This window comes from Chiloscyllium plagiosum, unplaced genomic scaffold, assembly GCF_037043375.1.
Source record: "Chiloscyllium plagiosum isolate Xiang-an unplaced genomic scaffold, Cpla_swu_hap1 HiC_scaffold_50, whole genome shotgun sequence".
Taxonomy (NCBI): domain Eukaryota; kingdom Metazoa; phylum Chordata; class Chondrichthyes; order Orectolobiformes; family Hemiscylliidae; genus Chiloscyllium; species Chiloscyllium plagiosum.
In genome coordinates this window covers 49,504,943-49,522,811 of record NW_028270188.1, presented here as the reverse complement: position 1 = coordinate 49,522,811, position 17,869 = coordinate 49,504,943, and the positions used below count along the sequence as shown (strand labels likewise).

Below are 17,869 nucleotides of genomic sequence, written 5' to 3'. Positions count from 1 at the left end.
ATTTTTTTTGCTGATTATATTGAGAGTTGCTGTTGCTGGGAAACAAAATTCCTTCCCAGTAAAATCATCATGCACTCCTAGAGTAAAGCTCTCTCTACACTGTCCTGGTCAAACACTGCCAGGACAGGTACAGCACTGGGTTACATATAAAGTTCCACCCTGCCCGCCCCCCCCCACCCCCCAATCAAACTCCCAGGATAGGGACAGCACTGGGTTACATAGAGTGTAAGGATTCGTACACACTGGTTTCCCCCCCACTCCCCAAATCAAACACTGCCAGGACAGGTACAACACTGCGTTACATATAAAGATTCCCCCCCCCCCCAATCAAACTCCCAGGATAGGGACAGCACTGGGTTACATATAGAGTAAAAGATTCATCCACACTGGTCCCCCCCACCCCCCCAAATCAAACACTGCCAGGACAGGTAAAGTAAAAAAAACCCCAGGAAAACCCACTGAGATTGGGTTGAATCATCATCTTCATTGTCCCCAGTGGTTGTGGAGATTCCACCATCGAGAATGTTGAAGACTGAATTCGAAAGATTTCTATAAAAGATGAAATGTACAGGAGATTGTGCACAAATATTGCTGAAATTTAGGTTAAAAAAAAATGGGTGGCCCGGTGGCTCAGTGGTTAGCACTGCAGCCTCACAGCACCAGGATCCCAGGATCGATTCCAGCCTCGGGCGACTGTCTGTGTGGAGATTGCACATTCTTCCAGGTGCTCCGGTTTCCTCCCACAGTCTAAAGATGTGCGGGTCAGGTGAATTGGCCATGCTAAATTGCCTATAGTGTTAGGTGCATTAGTCAGAGGGAAATGGGTCTGGGTAGGTTACTCTTCGGAGGGTCGGTGTGCACTGGTTGGGCCGAAGGGCCTGTTTCCACACTGTAGAGAATCTAATCAAATCACAGTGTTCCTTCTCCCAATATAGGGACAGCACTGGGTTACATATAGAATAAAGATCTGTCCACACTGGTCCCCGCGCCCCTCCCCCCTCAAATCAAACGTGCCAGGACAGGTACAGCACAGCGTTACATATAAAGTTAAGCTCCAACCACAGTGTTCCCTCTCCCTCCTCCATCAAATACTCCAAGGTAGGGACAGCACTGGGTTACACATAGAGTCAAGATCCGTCCACACTGTTTCCCCCCCCCCCCACCAACCTCAAATCAAACACTCCCAGGACAGGTACAGCACTGGGTTACATACAGAATAAAGCTCTGCCTACACTTTTAAACTAAAAATAATGTTCCCTCATCAGACACTCAAAATACAGCTACAGCACTGGGTTAGATTGAAACTCCCTCTACACTGTCCCTGTCAAACACTCCCTTCACATTGTTCCATTTAACACTCCCAGGATCGGTGCAGCAGTACTTGATATTGAGTAAGAACTTTCTATACTGTCTCCATCAAACAATCCCAGGCCAGTACAGTACAAGTTAAAACATTAAGATCCCTTCACTCATTTCACACAACGTGTCTGAACCGATTGTCAAAATGCACCTTTTCCCCACTTTCCACTTTGCCTCTTGGATAATTTTAGTGAAAACAAAGGACTTTGGTCCAGGGTCCTGTAGATTCATTCCACACTCAGTCAACACAAGAAGAGTTTTGTCCTAGCATTCTGGGTCGAATTTGAAACCAAGTCCTAGGAATGAATTGCGAGTATGTACCAACCATGCCCCCCCCACCTCATTTCTAATTTGATTCCAACATCTTTGTCCCATTACGTCAGCACTGGTTCTCTCTGGGTTCCAGCTAGTTTTGTGATTCTATTATTTCTTCTTCCATTATTTTATCAAAAGATCAGATCCCTGGAGTCCTCCCTCTGCACACCTCTGCTGGTTTGAAGGCCCAAGGTATAGTGTGCAACCTGTGGCTACACTGTCTCTTCTCGTACCTGTAGGTTGGTTTGAAAGCTGTCTTTCATGCATATGACAAGTGCTTTGTGCAATATCTGGCTTCAACCTATCCTCCCAAATCTTCCTCTATCTCTCTGTCCTCTTTGTTTGTCAATCGGTGTTGATTGGGAGGCCACGTACACTGTTGTACAGATTGGCAGTTGCACAAATTATTGCTGTTTATTGTGCACAGGATAAAGAAGAGTCATGTGTTCTGCATCCTTGAATGGCAGTTTTTCATTGCAATAGTAATGCACCACCTCTGGAATACTGTCAAAGAGGGCACTGTTCTGATTCAGTGTATACTTATTGTCCTTGGTCTGGGCCAGAATGATGTGAACACATCCTTGGCTGGTCCTGTACAAAGTAGACAAATCACAGGAGTTAATATCAGTACCATCAAGATGATATGAAATAGAAGCAGGATAACAACATTCACCCACTCAAACCATTCAATAAAATCACGGCCGATCTGATTATGACCATAACTCGACTTTCCTGCCTGTCCCCCTCTTGCAGATCAAAAACCGGTTTAACTCAGATTTGAATATAATTTCACTGCTTTCTGTGGAATTGTAAAATAAAACCATCAAAGAGGCATTTATATCTCAACTCTGGCTTAAATGGGAGACCCCTTATTTTTAAGCTGTGCCCCCCCCCTTCTTGAACTGCTGCAGTCCATACAGTGTAAATGCCTCTTAAATGTTGCAATTGTACAAGCCTCCACCACTTCCTCTGGCAGCTCATTCCATACACGTACCACCCTCTGCGTGAAAAAGTTGCCCCTTAGGTCTCTTTTATATCTTTCCCTCTCACCCTAAACCAATGCCCTCTCGTTCTGGACTCCCCCAACCCCAGGGAAAAGACTTTGTCTATTTATCCTATCCATGCCCCTCATAATTTTGTAAACCTCTATAAGGTCACCCCTCAGCCTCCGAAACTCCAGGGAAAACAGCCCCAGCCTGTTCAGCCTCTCCCTGTAGCTCAAACCCTCCAACCTTGGCAACATCCTGGTAAATCTTTTCTGAATCCTTTCAAGTTTCACAACATCTTTCCGATATGAAGGAGACCAGGATTGCATGCAATATTCCAACAGGGGCCTAACAATGTCCTGTACAGCTGCAACATGACCTCCCAACTCCTGTGCTCAATACGCTGACCAGTAAAAGGAAGCATACCAAAAACATTCTTCACTATCCTACACTTTCAAGGAGCTATGAACCTGCACTCCAAGGTCTCTTTGTTCAGCAACACTCTTTAGGACCTTACCATTAAGTGTAAGTCCTGCTAAGATTTGCTTTCCCAAAATGCAGCACCTCGCATTTATCTGAATTAAACTCCATCTGCCACTTCTCAGCCCATTGGCCCATCTGGTCCAGATCCTGTTGTAATCTGAGGTAACCATCTTCGCTGTCCACTACACCTGCAATTTTGGTGTCATCTGCAAACTTACTAACTGTACCTCTTATGCTTGCATGCAAATCATTTATGTAAATGACAAAAAGGGAATGCTGGATGAGTAAAGAAATTGAGGCTTTAGTTAAGAAAAAGGAGGCATATGTAAAGTATAGACAGAATAGATCGAGTGAATCCTTAGAAGAATGTAAAGACAGTCAGAGTATACTTAAGAGGGAAATCAGGAGGGTAAAAAGGAGACATGAGATAGCTTTGGCAAATAGAATTAAGGAGAATCCAAAGGGTTTTTACAAATACATTAAGGACAAAAGGGTAACTAGGGAGAGAATAGGGCCCCTCAGAGATCAACTAGGCTGGGTGTGGAGCCATAGAAAATGGGGGAGATACTAAATGAGTATTTTACATCAGTATTTACTGTGGAAAAGGAAATGGAAGAAATAGAATGTAGGGAAATAGATGGTGACACCTTGCAAAATGTCCATATTACAGAGGAGCAAGTGCTGATGTCTTGAAATGCATAAAAGTGGATAAATTCCCAGGACCTGATCAGGTGTACCCTGGAACTCTGTGAGAAACTAATGAAGTGATTGCTGGGCCTCTTGCTGAGATATTTGTATCATCGATAGTCACAGGTGAAGTGCCGGAAAACTGGAGGTTGGCTAACGTAATGCCAGTGTTTAAGAATGGTGGTAAGGACAAGCCATTGAACTATAGACCAGTGAGCCTGACGTCGGTGGTGGGCAAGTTGTTGGAGGGAATCCTGAAGGACAGGATGTACGTGTATTGGGAAAGGCAAGGACAGATTAGGGATAGTCAGCATGGCTTTGTGTGTGGGAAATCATGTCTCACAAACTTGATTGAGTTTTTTGAAGAAATAACAAAGAGGATTGATGAGGGCAGAGTGGTAGATGTGATCTATATGAACTTTAGTAAGGCATTCGACAAGGTTCCCCATGGGAGACTGGTTAGCAAGGTTAGATCTCATGGAATACAGGGAGAGCTAAGCCATTTGAATACAGAACTGGCTCAAAGGTAGAAGACAGAGGGTGGTGGTGGAGGATTGTTTTTTTAGACCGGAGGCCTGTGACCAGTCGAGTGCCACAAGGATCGGTGCTGGGTCCTCTACGTTTTGTCATTTACATAAATGATTTGGATGTATGTCCACTTTGGTGGAAATTAATTTATCAAGGTGGTGGATGTTGTGTCAATCAAGCAGGCTGTTTATCCTCCATTGTATAGTATCAAGCCTCTTGAGTGCTGATGGAGTATTCCATAAGACCATAAGACATAGGAGTGGAAGTAAGGCCATTCGGCCCATCGAGTCCACTCTGCCATTCAATCATGGCTGATGAGCATTTCAACTCCACTTACCCGCATTCTCCCCGTATTCCATTACATTCCCGACTTGTGCTTCACCAATCATTGACAGGCTTTGGTTGGTCAGGCGGTGAATTACTCACTTTTGGATTTCTAGTCTTTGACATGGTTTTGTAGCCACAGCATTGATGTAATCCAGTTCAGTTTCTGGACAATGGTAACCCCCAAGGGATCAAGCTATTGGTAATCGCATTGAATGTCAAAAGGTGAGGGTGAGATTGTTTCTTTTTGGAGATTGTCATTGCCTGGAATTCATGTGGCATCAATTTTCCTACTTCTAGGCCAAAGCTGCCATTGTAACACCCAAACGTTGAGATCAGCTGTAAGTCTCTGAGACCTTTGATGGACACATTTAGTACCGTATTGGGTAGTGCTCTAAAGTACTGACTAAAGGTTGGACTATTCATTTACAACCATGATGAACACCATTAATTTGTTGGCACTGAACAAGTTCTGTCTGAGTGAGATGGATGTCTGGGATTTTTGTTGCCAAAATAGGATCACTTCTAGTGATTCTGATCGTCTTTGCATTAAAACAAAATAATCTTGTTCAAATCTCAGATTCTTTATTGGTGGGAGACCCTAATCACAGGCCAAGCATTTTCTAATACTTGAGATGACTTGTGACGGCTTCATATGGCATGTATATAGTCATTTAAAAAGGCAATGGATTCCTTTGTTACAGCCAGACACATGAAATGGAAAAGTGAAGAGGTAATGTTAACATCATACAGGACCTCACATTCCTAAGGAACTTGTATTCTGTACATTTCGTCATATCGAGTTCATGGAAACAATGAAAAATTAGTAACATCGATTCAATGGGATGTTACAAGTGAAAGGGTGCATTCAGTCACAAAGTAAGTTTACAAGGTTTAGTCATTTAGTAGGTAACATAATAGACTAGCATCAAGTGGTCCTCACTAACAACTTAGGGAAAATGTAGAAATAGGAGTCTGAGTCCATTAAGTGCCAAGGAAGTGATTGGATTGTCACGAAGCACTGATTCGCTCATCCTTCAGAGAAGAAGACCTGCTATCTTTGCCTATAATGTGGCTCTAGTCCCCACCCCAGTATGGTCAATTCTTAGCTGCTCCCTGAAATGTTCTAGTGAAGCATGCAGTTCGACCAAACCTCTCACCTTGACAAAATAGACTGAAATAATTCAAAAAGGTCCAGCAGAAAAATAGAGGCCTGCATTAATTGCCAGGCTCACCAGTAGCACTCCTGTTCTGAGAATTAATTTGAAGAAAAAAATTAAGATATTAGGCAGTTCACGTGAGCAAAATTGCACTGGAAAGGCTAAATGGGAGTCAGTTCTGAAAGGTAGCAAAACTGCAGGACTGATCAGATTTTCTGCAACATCTACCCTGACTTACACGTTGGTCAGTGAGGAAGCTTTCACCCTATCCCTTGATTTTACAACCATATCCCTTCGTAACTAAATAAAACAAAGAACGGCAGATGCTGGAGTACTGAAACAAACAAAAGCAGGTTTGAACAATGGTCACTGGACTCGAAATACTGTTTTCTCTTCACAGATGCTGCCCGACCTACCAAGTTTCCCCAGTAATTTATGTTTTTGTTTTCCTCAGTAACTACCCCTGGATCAACACCATAAGACCATAGACAATAAGATATAGGAGCAGATCGAGTCAGTTCCACCATTCAAGCATGGCTGAAATGTTTCTTAACACCATGCTCCTGCCTTCTCCTCATTGACTCTGTCCAGGCTTCTCAGTATTCCAGAAATTTCCATGAGGTTTCCCCTCATCCTTCTAAACTCCATACAGTATAGACCTAGAGTCCTCAACCGCTCCTCATGTGACAAGACTTTCATCCACAGAATCATTCCTGTAAACCTCCTCTGGACCCTCTCAAAGGCCAGCACATCCTTCCTTAGATATGGGGCCCAAACCTGCTCACAGTATTCCAAATGAGGCCTGACCAGAGCCTTATACAGCCTCAGCCATGTATCTCTGCTCTTGTATTCTAGCCCTCTTGAAATCAATGCTAACACTGCATTCACCTTAATAACATGCCTAATGAACTCACATCTCAAAGAATCTCAAATTCAGACTCCTAAGTCCTTTTGTGCTTCAGATTTCCAAAACCTTTTCCTGTTTAGAAAATAGTCTTCACCTCTATTCTTCCTTACCAAAGTGCATAACCTCACACTTTCTCATATTGTATTCCATCTGCTGCATCTTTGCCCACTCTCCCAGCCCGTCCAAATCCTTCTGCAACTTCTGTGCTTCCTCAACACTACCTGCTCCTCCATCTATCTTTGTGTCATCTGCAAACTTAGCCAGTTTCTTAGTTCAGATCATTAATGTATAACACACAAAGTTGAGGTCCCAACACTTATCCAGGCAGAACTCCACAAGTCACAGACTACTATCCTGAAAGAGAACCCTTTATCCCTACTCACTGCCTTCTGCTAGTCAGCCAATCCTCCATATATGCCATTACATTGCCCCTAATACCATGGATTCATCTTATTTAGCAGCGCCCTGTGCAGTACCTTGTCAAAGGCTTTCTGGAATCCAAATAGATCATGTCCACTGGTTTGCCTTTGTTTAATTTGCTCATTACTTCCTCAAAGAATTCTAACAGATTGTCAGGCATGACCTCCCCTCAATGAACCATGCTGACTCAGCCCTATATTACCATGCACTTACAAGTACTCCGCAATCTCGTATTTAATAATGGACACTAAAATCTTATCAACAACTGAGGACATGCTAACTGGCCTGTATGTAGTTTCTTGGTTTCTGCTTCCCTCCCTTCTTAAACAGGGGTCAGCCATTTTCCAGCCACTAGGGGCCCTTTCTGACTTTAAATGATTCCTGGAAGATCACCACCAATGCCTCCACAACCTCCTCAGCTATCTCTGGGGTGTAGTCCATCTGGTCAGGGTGCTTTATCCAGACCTTTCAGCTTCCCCAGCACTTCCTCTTTAGTGACGACCACTACACTTACCTCTGCCCCTAACTTTCTTGAAGTTCTGGTATGCTGCTGGTGGTCGTGCACTGTGAAAACTGATGCAAAGTACCTGTACAGTTCCTCTGCTATTTCTTTGTTCCCCAATACCACTTCTCTAGCCTCATTTTTCAGCATTCCAATGTTTGCTTTTCCCTCTCTCTTATATATCTAAAAATCTTCTTTTATTTTGTTTGCTAGCTTATCCTCATATTTCATCTTCTCCCACCTTATTACATTTTTTGGTTATCCTCTGCTAGTTTTCAAAGACTTCCCAATCCTCTGGTTTCCCACTAATCTTCACCACATTGTATGTATTTTCTTTTGTTTTTGTGCTGTCCCTGACATCCCTTGTCAGCCACGGTTGCCTCATCCTCCCCTTAGTACATTTTTTCTTCCTTCGGATGATTGTCTGCTGTGTCCTCCAAACTACTCCCAGTAACCCCTGCCATTGCTGCTCAACCATCTTCCCTGCTAGACTCCCCCTCCAATTAACTCTGGCCAGCTCCTCCCTCATGTCGTTGTAGTTACCTTTACTCAGTTTTAACATGGTTACATTTGATTCCAGCTTCTCCCTCTTAAACTGCAGGGTGAATTGTTTCATATTAAAGTCACTGCCTCCAGCGGTTCCTTCACCTTGAGCTGCCTAATCAAGTCTGACTCATTACACACTATCAAATCCAGAATTGCCTGTTCCCTAGTGGGCTCTACCACAAAGTGCTCTACAAATGTCCTTCCACTAGCACTGACTTCAACATTCCTCTGACCCTGGTGTGCCATCAATCTCCGACCCTAATCGCACCATCTTTATTGGTGTCCTAATCTTTCATCAAAACCACCCTGCCCCTAACCACGCATCATTTCATTGTTTCTGATTCTCTGCCCCTCACATCTAACCCTGTTCCATGCATGCCACTTGTCTGATTTGGGACTTGGACAATGATGTGAACACCTGTCTGCTTAATGGCTTGCTCAGAATCCCAGAGTGTCCTACTTCACCATTGATCCTGGGAACGCGAAAGAAATGCCTCCAAATCGCCCTGACATTTAACGTTAAAGAGCAGGAAGAGTTTCCTACCAATCATTCAGAATAGAAACAATATATTCATTAAGTTGCATCACAATACTTTAATGATGAGTTGGCATGGCAACAGAGATGAAACAAATGCAGCATTCTGAATCTCACTTCCTCATTGAATATCCTGCCCCATGTACCCAAACATCTGTGGATCAAGGATTAGCTCTGTTCAGTCACCTGAAAAGCTATGGTAGAAACTTGTAACCCTGCATAGACATCATCCACAAATCGAAGAGCAGCCAGTCACAAGCACACCCCAGTACTGCACACGGGTCCAGCCTCAGGAATGAGCAAACTCTGTTTAACTGCTGTTGGAACAAATTTCAAGTTACAAACTGATGCCCTGCACAGTTTTCTGAAGCCCCCCCTGAACACTTACTTTAAGGCAAGGGAATATTTGCTGTTTCCTGACTCGCTGTTTCGTACCAGGTAACTGGCCTCCTTGCAGGTCTGCAGACGAGACTCTGCTTCTATCCGGGTGATGGGGCCATGATACCACCTGCAGGGAAAGGGAAACACTCGTTCAAGCTATGTGAAGTCTCAAGGCTCATAGCAGTGGAGAAAATACATAGTATATCAAGAAGTGATGACTAGTTTACACTACTCTGGGGCCTTAAAGCTATGTTAATTGGAGGCAGAACCAAGGAAAGGAAAGGGATTGCACAGTTTGAAGTCAGAAAAGGAATGAGTTACAGTTGGGTATGGCACAACAATTTTATATTTCAGCACAGCGAGGATGAAGGAAAAAGGAAGAAAAATGTGTAGAATGAGTGCAGTTGTGGTCACTTACACTTGTTTTTCTAAGGGCATGCTTGGGTCCACCTTCTCTCCCATTTCGCTGCCCTCTGGGCTCTGTTGCCTCAGGACCTTCTGAGTCCAGCTCGGTTGCCGATGGTGGTGTTTGACGTTTTCTTCTTTGGGTGGAGATGACATCTCTGCAGAATCAAACTGGACTGAAAGGGGCAGACAGAAGGTTACAAAATCTATTAACGTATCCAGAAAGGGTCCTTATTTCCATATCTGCTTTAGTATACAAATGTGTCTTTGCAGAACAGTAGACCACATCCTTTTAGTTTTAGTTCATTTTTCATATGCTGATATCCTGATCTGAGAGGTGAAAGTGAGTACTGCAGATGCTGGAGATTAGAGCGGTGCAGGAAAAGCACAGCAGGTCAGGCAGCATCCAAGGAGCAGGAAAATCGACGTTTCAGGCAAACACCCTTCATCATGAATAAGGGCTGATGATGGGCTTATGCTTGAAATGTCGAATTTCCTGCTCCTTGGATGCTGCCTGACCTGCTGTGCTTTTCCTGCACCGCTCTAATCTTGGGTCCTGATCTGAGAGCCCTCTCGTGCTTCACCTGATTCTTTCAAATGTGAATTTTTACAGGTTACTTGACCTAGAGTCATGTTGCTAGATTTGATGCTCCCCTGCCAATTGAAGACAGGTTTGAAGGCAGGAGGCATATATCAAACCTAATAGATAATTTCCTTCCTGTCACCTATCCCGATCTGTCTGAAATTATGCAGCAGGTGGGAGAGATGGTGGGTAGCCCTTAGGTCTACTGAGTCCCTTAAGTGGACACTTGTACCCACGGCTAGAGAAACCCATTCCCTGAAGGAAGTACAACAGTTTGAGCTGTTTCGACTGGTGCCAGGCAATACTGGCGGAAGACTAAATATAAACAGAAAGAACTGTGGATGCTGTAAATCAGAAACAAACCAGAAATTGCTGGAAAGGCTCAGCAGGCCTGGCAGTATCTATAAAGAGAAATCAGAGTTAACATTTCAGGTCCAGTGACCCTTCCTCAGAACTGATGGTAGCTAGGAAAATGTCAGTCTGTATGCAGAAGATAGGATAGGTGGGGATAGAGCCCAAAGAGAGAGAAAATCAGTTGGATAATGATCTGGCTGGGAGATATTAATGGCTAACAATAGGCAGTGTGTACTGGCAGACTGTGTGATAACAAGGCCTGGTGTGTGGGGTTGGGGGCTAGGACATGGGAGAATTCAGGCCCTAAAATTATTGAACTCGATATTGAGTCCAGAGGGTTGCAGGCTGCCCAAGCGGAGAATGAGATGTTGTTCTTCCAGCCTTCGCTGAGCTTTGCTGGAACGTTGTGTTGGAAACACATTTACTTTCCACAAGTGCCCATTCAATTATTGATTTTCACAATCCCTGTAAAGTGGAAATGTCCAAGTCACTATCATTTCCTGCATAAAAAACATTCTTGCTCACAATCCTCCAGCAGCTTGTCTAAAACTTAAACCCATGGTGCCCAGTGCTTGTATGAACAGCAAATGGAAATAGATGTTCCTGGTTACCTTATGAAACCTGTCATTGTCCTGTAGACCTCCATCAAGTCAAATCTCTTCTCAATCTCTTTTGGTCTGAACAGAACAATCTCACTTTCTCTATTCCCACCTTGTTCTGTTTGGACTTGATAGGCCAAATAGCCTTCTTTTGTGCCATAATAGTTGTTTGGGCTGGACTTGCCAAGTTGCCTGTTGTCCCCCACCATCTAAAAGATCAAGGGAATCTATTCAAATTCCTGCCAACTGCCCTGCGGCACTTTTATAACCATATTGATAAATCTTCTCTGTACCCTCACAGCCTTTCCCAGAATGGGCTGACTGCACCTTTTCCAATTTCTTTTTGAAAGTATTGATTACAATTCTGCTTACATCATCCCTGTGGGCAGCAATTTGCCTGAATCAAAATCTGGTGAGGAAACACCAGCCCTTCCCATATACATGCTTACGTTTGGATATGACTGAGAGCTACATTAGCTGATCCTTTTGTTCTTCTGAACCTCTTGCACAAACAGAGCTGTTCTAACCACCAGAGCTTCCTGCCATACCTGCAAGTGCTTTCACAATCTGTTCCGTCTTCCACTCCCAGGGCTGCTCGTACTCTGCTGCGGGGCGTTCATCATTCTCCGGCAGGCAGCTGTCGATTGGCCTGTGGTTTCCCGTCTTCTCGAGGACAGAGTTCCCAACTAACTCCTGCTTTGACCCCATTTCCGTTGGTTCATAGGGACTGTCATACAACAGGGACTGCTTCCCGAGTGGGTCCTTTGATCCTCGCCTTCGGATTTCTGCATGGAGAAAGTAATCAGTTTGTACAGGAACTGAAAAACATGCTGGAGGGGAGGGGATCTGATCTGCTCAAGGATCAGATAAATTATTGCCAGTCTGGAAACTAATTGAACAACGCGTGTTCAATTAATGTCGGTTTCAAGGACCGTGAAAGGAAGAAAAAAAATAAAATGTTGAAAGAAACCTGTCACAAGCAATCTAAAACACTCAACACAATCAACATGAAAAGCAATTTTGTACTCAGTTAAAAATCACACAACACCAGGTTATAGTCCAACAGAGGTAAAAACAATGGCTGCAGATGCTGGAAACCAGATTCTGGATCAGTGGTGCTGGAAGAGCACAGCAATTCAGGCAGCATCCGACGAGCAGCAAAATCGACGTTTCAGGCAAAAGCCCTTCATCAGGAATAAAAGCTTTTATTCCTGATGAAGGACTTTTGCCTGAAACGTTGATTTTGCTGCTCGTCGGATGCTGCCTGAATTGCTGTGCTCTTCCAGCACCACTGATCCAGAATATAGTCCAACAGGTCTAATTGGAAGCACTAGCTTTCAGAGCGCTGCTCCTACAACAATCTGATGAAAGAGCAGTGCTCCAAAAGCTAGTGCTTCCAATTAAACCTGTTGGACTATAGCCTGGTGTTGTGTGATTTTTAACTTTGTACATCCCAGTCCAACACCAGCATCTCCAAATCAATTTTGTATTCTGCTTTGAATAGCACTCCCATTCCTCAGATGGTTATCAGAACCCTCAGCCCAGGTGGAAAGTACAGGTTTGCCATTTCAAGTGTGAACCTGCTTGGTTGTAATACCTGACCTAAATAGTTATTAGCACTACTACTAATTAGTTGCCAAATAGGTGAAGGAAAGGGAGGGTGGTACAGTCAGTCCAACAAGTAGACATTGCCTTCAAGAAGAAAGACAATAAAGGGCATACGTTAATTCTGCTGACATCAAGATACAAGGGAGAGAGCAAGCAAATGACATTAAGCTTGTGTTATATGATCAGCCATGATGTACAATGATGGAGGAGGCTCAAAGAGCTGAATCATCTACTAGGTGAGGTCAGCAGAGATGCCAGTGGCCAGTGCAAGGACACCAGCGACCGGCAGCTGGAGTGGGAACACTGGCAACCAGCAGCCTGGAGCAGGGACACCGGTGACCAGTGGCTGGAGTGGGGATGCCGGCGACCAGCAGCCTGGAGCAGGGACACCGGTGACCAGTGGCTGGAGTGGGGATGCCGGCGACCAGCAGCCTGGAGCAGAGGCACCAGTGACCGGTTGACCTGAGCAGGGACTTAAGAGACCAGTGGCTGGAGTGGGGACACTGGTGAACAGTGTCTCCGAGTGCAGACACCAACAACCAGTGGCCTAATGCGGGGAAACCAGTGACCAGTGGCCCGGAACAGGGACGCTGGTGTCCAGCGGCCTGAAGCAGGGACGTCAGAGACCAGCGGCCCAGTGCGGGGACACCGGGAATCAGTGCCATGGAGCAGGGAACGCAGTGACCAGTTGCACTGAGCAGGGACACATGTGACCAGTGGCCCAGAGCAGGGATATCAGTGACCAGCGGTCCAGAGCAGAGACACCGGTTACCAGCAGCCTGGTGTGGGGGTAACCAGCGACCAGTGTCTTAGAGCAGGATACCGGTGACCAGCAGCCCAGAGCTGGGATACCGGTGACCAGCGGCCCAGAGCTGGGACAATGGTGACCAGCGGCCCAGAGCAGGGACACTGGTGACCAGCAGCCCAGAGCTGGGACACCGGTGACCAGCGGCACAGAGCAGGGACACCGGTGACCAGCGGCCCAGAGCTGGGACACTGGTGACCAGCGACACAGAGCTGGGACACCGGTGTCCAGCGGCACAGAGCAGGGACACTGGTGACCAGCGGCCCAGAGCTGGGACACTGGTGGCCAGCGGCCCAGAGCTGGGATACCGGTGACCAGCGGCACAGAGCAGGGACACCGGTGACCAGCGGCCCAGAGCAGGGACACTGGTGACCAGCGGCACAGACCAGGGACACTGGTGACCAGCGGCCCAGAGCTGGGATACCGGTGACCAGCGGCACAGAGCAGGGACACTGGTGACCAGCGGCCCAGAGCAGGGACACTGGTGACCAGCGGCACAGAGCAGGGACACTGGTGACCAGCGGCCCAGAGCTGGGACACCGGTGACCAGCGGCCCAGAGCTGGGACACTGGCAGCCAGCGGCCCAGAGCAGAGACACCAGCGACCAGTGGCTGGAGTGGGGACACCGGTGACCAGTGCCTCAGAATGGAGACACCGGTGACCAGTGTCTCGGAGTGGGGACACCAGTGACCAGTGCCTTGGAGTGGGGACACCGGTAACCAGTGCCTCGGAGTGGGGACACCAGTGACCAGTGCTTCGGAGTGGGGACACCAGTGACCAGTGCCTCGGAGTGGGGACACCAGTGACCAGCGGCTAGAGTGGGGACACCAGTGACCAGCGGCCCAGAGCAGGGACACTGGTGACCAGCGGCCCAGAGCTGGGACACCGGTGACCAGCGGCACAGAGCAGGGATACTGGTGACCAGCGGCACAGAGCAGGGACACTGGTGACCAGCGGCCCAGAGCTGGGACACCGGTGACCAGCGGCACAGAGCAGGGACACCGGTGACCAGCGGCCCAGAGCTGGAACACCGGTGACCTGCGGCACAGAGCAGGGACACCGGTGACCAGAGGCCCAGAGCTGGGACACTGGTGGCCAGCGGCCCAGAGCTGGGATACCGGTGACCAGCGGCACAGAGCAGGGACACTGGTGACCAGCGGCCCAGAGCTGGGACACCGGTGACCAGCGGCACAGAGCAGGGACACTGGTGACCAGCGGCACAGAGCAGGGACACTGGTGACCAGCGGCCCAGAGCTGGGATACCGGTGACCAGCGGCACAGAGCAGGGACACTGGTGACCAGCGGCCCAGAGCAGGGACACTGGTGACCAGCGACACAGAGCTGGGACACCGGTGACCAGCGGCCCAGAGCTGGGACACCGGTGACCAGCGGCCCAGAGCAGGGACACCGGTGACCAGCGGCACAGAGCAGGGACACTGGTGACCAGCGGCCCAGAGCAGGGACACTGGTGACCAGCGGCCCAGAGCTCGGACACCGGTGACCAGCGGCCCAGAGCTGGGACACTGGCAGCCAGCGGCCCAGAGCAGAGACACCAGCGACCAGTGGCTGGAGTGGGGACACCGGTGACCAGTGCCTCGGAATGGAGACACCGGTGACCAGTGTCTCGGAGTGGGGACACTAGTGACCAGTGCCTTGGAGTGGGGACACCGGTAACCAGTGCCTCGGAGTGGGGACACCAGTGACCAGTGCCTCGGAGTGGGGACACCAGTGACCAGTGCCTTGGAGTGGGGACACCAGTGACCAGCGGCTAGAGTGGGGACACCAGTGACCAGTGCCTCGGAGTGGGGACACCGGTGCCCAGCAGCTGGAGTGGGGACACCAGTGACCAGCGGCTGGAGTGGGGTCACCAGTGACCAGTGCCTCAGAGTGGGGACACCAGTGACCAGTGCCTCAGAGTGGTGACACCAGTGACCAGCGGCTGGAGTGGGGACATCAGTGACCAGTGCCTCGGAGTGGTGACACCAGTGACCAGTGCCTCGTAATGGGGACACCAGTGACCAGCGGCTGGAGTGGGGACACCAGTGACCAATGCCTCAGAGTGGGGACACCAGTGACCAGCGGCTGGAGTGGGGACACCAGTGACCAGTACCTCGGAGTGGGGACACCAGTGACCAGCGGCTGGAGTGGGGACACTAGTGACCAGTGCCTCGGAGTGGTGACACCAGTGACCAGCGGCTGGAGTGCGGACACCAATGACCAGCGGCTGGAGTGCGGACACCAGTGACCAGTGCCTCGGAATGGGGACACTAGTGACCAGTGCCTCGGAATGGGGACACCAGTGACCAGAGGCTGGAGTGGGGACACCAGTGACCAGCGGCTGGAGTGACACCAGTGACCAGTGCCTCAGAGTGGGGACACCAGTGACCAGCGGCTGGAGTGTGGACACCAGTGACCAGTGCCTCGGAATGGAGACATCAGTGACCAGCGGCTGGAGTGGGGACACCAGTGCCCAGTGCCTCAGAGTGGGGACACCAGTGACCAGCGGCTGGAGTGGGGACACCAGTGACCAGTGCCTCAGAGTGGGGACACCAGTGACCAGCGGCTGGAGTGGGGACACCAGTGACCAGTGCCTCAGAGTGGGGACACCAGTGACCAGCGGCTGGAGTGGGGACACCAGTGACCAGTGCCTCAGAGTGGGGACACCAGTGACCAGCAGCCCAGAGCAGGGACACCAGTGACCAGTGCCTCAGAGTGGGGACACCAGTGACCAGCGGCTGGAGTGGGACTGTGATGTTTGTCTTTGTAATTTTATTTCTTGTTCTTCTATCCTATGGTTATACTGTGTATAGCCGTAATATAACTGTCCTATGGTTATACTGTGTATAGCCATAATGTAACTGTCCTATGGTTATACTGTGTATAGCTGTAATGTAACTGTCCTATGGTTATACTGTGTATAGCTGTAATGTAACTGTCCTATGGTTATACTGTGTATAGCTGTAATGTAACTGTCCTATGGTTATACTGTGTATAGCTGTAATGTAACTGTCCTATGGTTATACTGTGTATAGCCGTAATGTAACTGTCCTATGGTTATACTGTGTATAGCTGTAGTGTAACTGTCCTATGGTTATACTGTGTATAGCTATAGTGTAACTGTCCTATGGTTATATTGTGTATAGCTGTAATGTAACTGTCCTATGGTTATACTGTGTATAGCTGTAATGTAACTGTCCTTATGGTTATACTGTGCATAGCTGTAATGTAACTGTCCTATTGTTATATTGTGTATAGCCGTAATGTAACTGACCTATGGTTATACGGTGTATAGCTGTAGTGTAACTGTCCTATGGTTATACTGTGTATAGCCGTAATGTAACTGTCCTATGGTTGTACTGTGTATAGCTGTAATGTAACTGTCCTATGGTTATACTGTGTAAAGCTGTAATGTAACTGTCCTATGGTTGTACTGTGTATAGCTGTAATGTAACTGTCCTATGGTTATACTGTGTATAGCCGTAATGTAACTGTCCTATGGTTATACTGTGTATAGCTGTAGTGTAACTGTCCTATGGTTATACTGTGTATAGCTATAGTGTAACTGTCCTATGGTTATATTGTGTATAGCTGTAATGTAACTGTCCTATGGTTATACTGTGTATAGCTGTAATGTAACTGTCCTTATGGTTATACTGTGCATAGCTGTAATGTAACTGTCCTATTGTTATATTGTGTATAGCCGTAATGTAACTGACCTATGGTTATACGGTGTATAGCTGTAGTGTAACTGTCCTATGGTTATACTGTGTATAGCCGTAATGTAACTGTCCTATGGTTGTACTGTGTATAGCTGTAATGTAACTGTCCTATGGTTATACTGTGTAAAGCTGTAATGTAACTGTCCTATGGTTGTACTGTGTATAGCTGTAATGTAACTGTCCTATGGTTGTACTGTGTATAGCCGTAATGTAACTGTCCTATGGTTGTACTGTGTATAGCTGTAATGTAACTGTCCTATGGTTATACTGTGTTTAGCTGTAATGTAACTGTCCTATGGTTGTACTGTGTATAGCTGTAATGTAACTGTCCTATGGTTGTACTGTGTATAGCCGTAATGTAACTGTCCTATGGTTGTACTGTGTATAGCTGTAATGTAACTGTCCTATGGTTATACTGTGTATAGCTGTAGTGTAACTGTCCTATGGTTATACTGTGTATAGCCGTAATGTAACTGTCCTATGGTTATACTGTGTATAGCTGTAGTGTAACTGTCCTATGGTTATACTGTGTATAGCTGTAGTGTAACTGTCCTATGGTTATACTGTGTATAGCTGTAATGTAACTGTCCTATGGTTATACTGTGCATAGCTGTAATGTAACTGTCCTATTGTTATATTGTGTATAGCCATAATGTAACTGTC

The 17,869-nt window shown here is 47.2% G+C and overlaps 1 protein-coding gene across 1 annotated transcript in view; it reads right to left on the bottom strand.

The window, feature by feature from the left end:
* Positions 1-392: 392 nt before the first annotated feature.
* The window catches only part of LOC122544717 (uncharacterized), a 39,511-nt gene continuing 22,034 nt past the window's right edge, over positions 393-17,869 (bottom strand). The window contains exons 3-6 of the mRNA XM_043684006.2: positions 11,623-11,859; positions 9,552-9,714; positions 9,141-9,260; positions 393-2,265 (exon numbers count right to left, since the gene is read on the bottom strand). Of these exons, the coding sequence (XP_043539941.2) occupies positions 2,079-2,265; positions 9,141-9,260; positions 9,552-9,714; positions 11,623-11,859 (707 nt within the window). The 3' untranslated portion in view covers positions 393-2,078. The remainder of the gene's footprint in view (positions 2,266-9,140; positions 9,261-9,551; positions 9,715-11,622; positions 11,860-17,869) is intronic.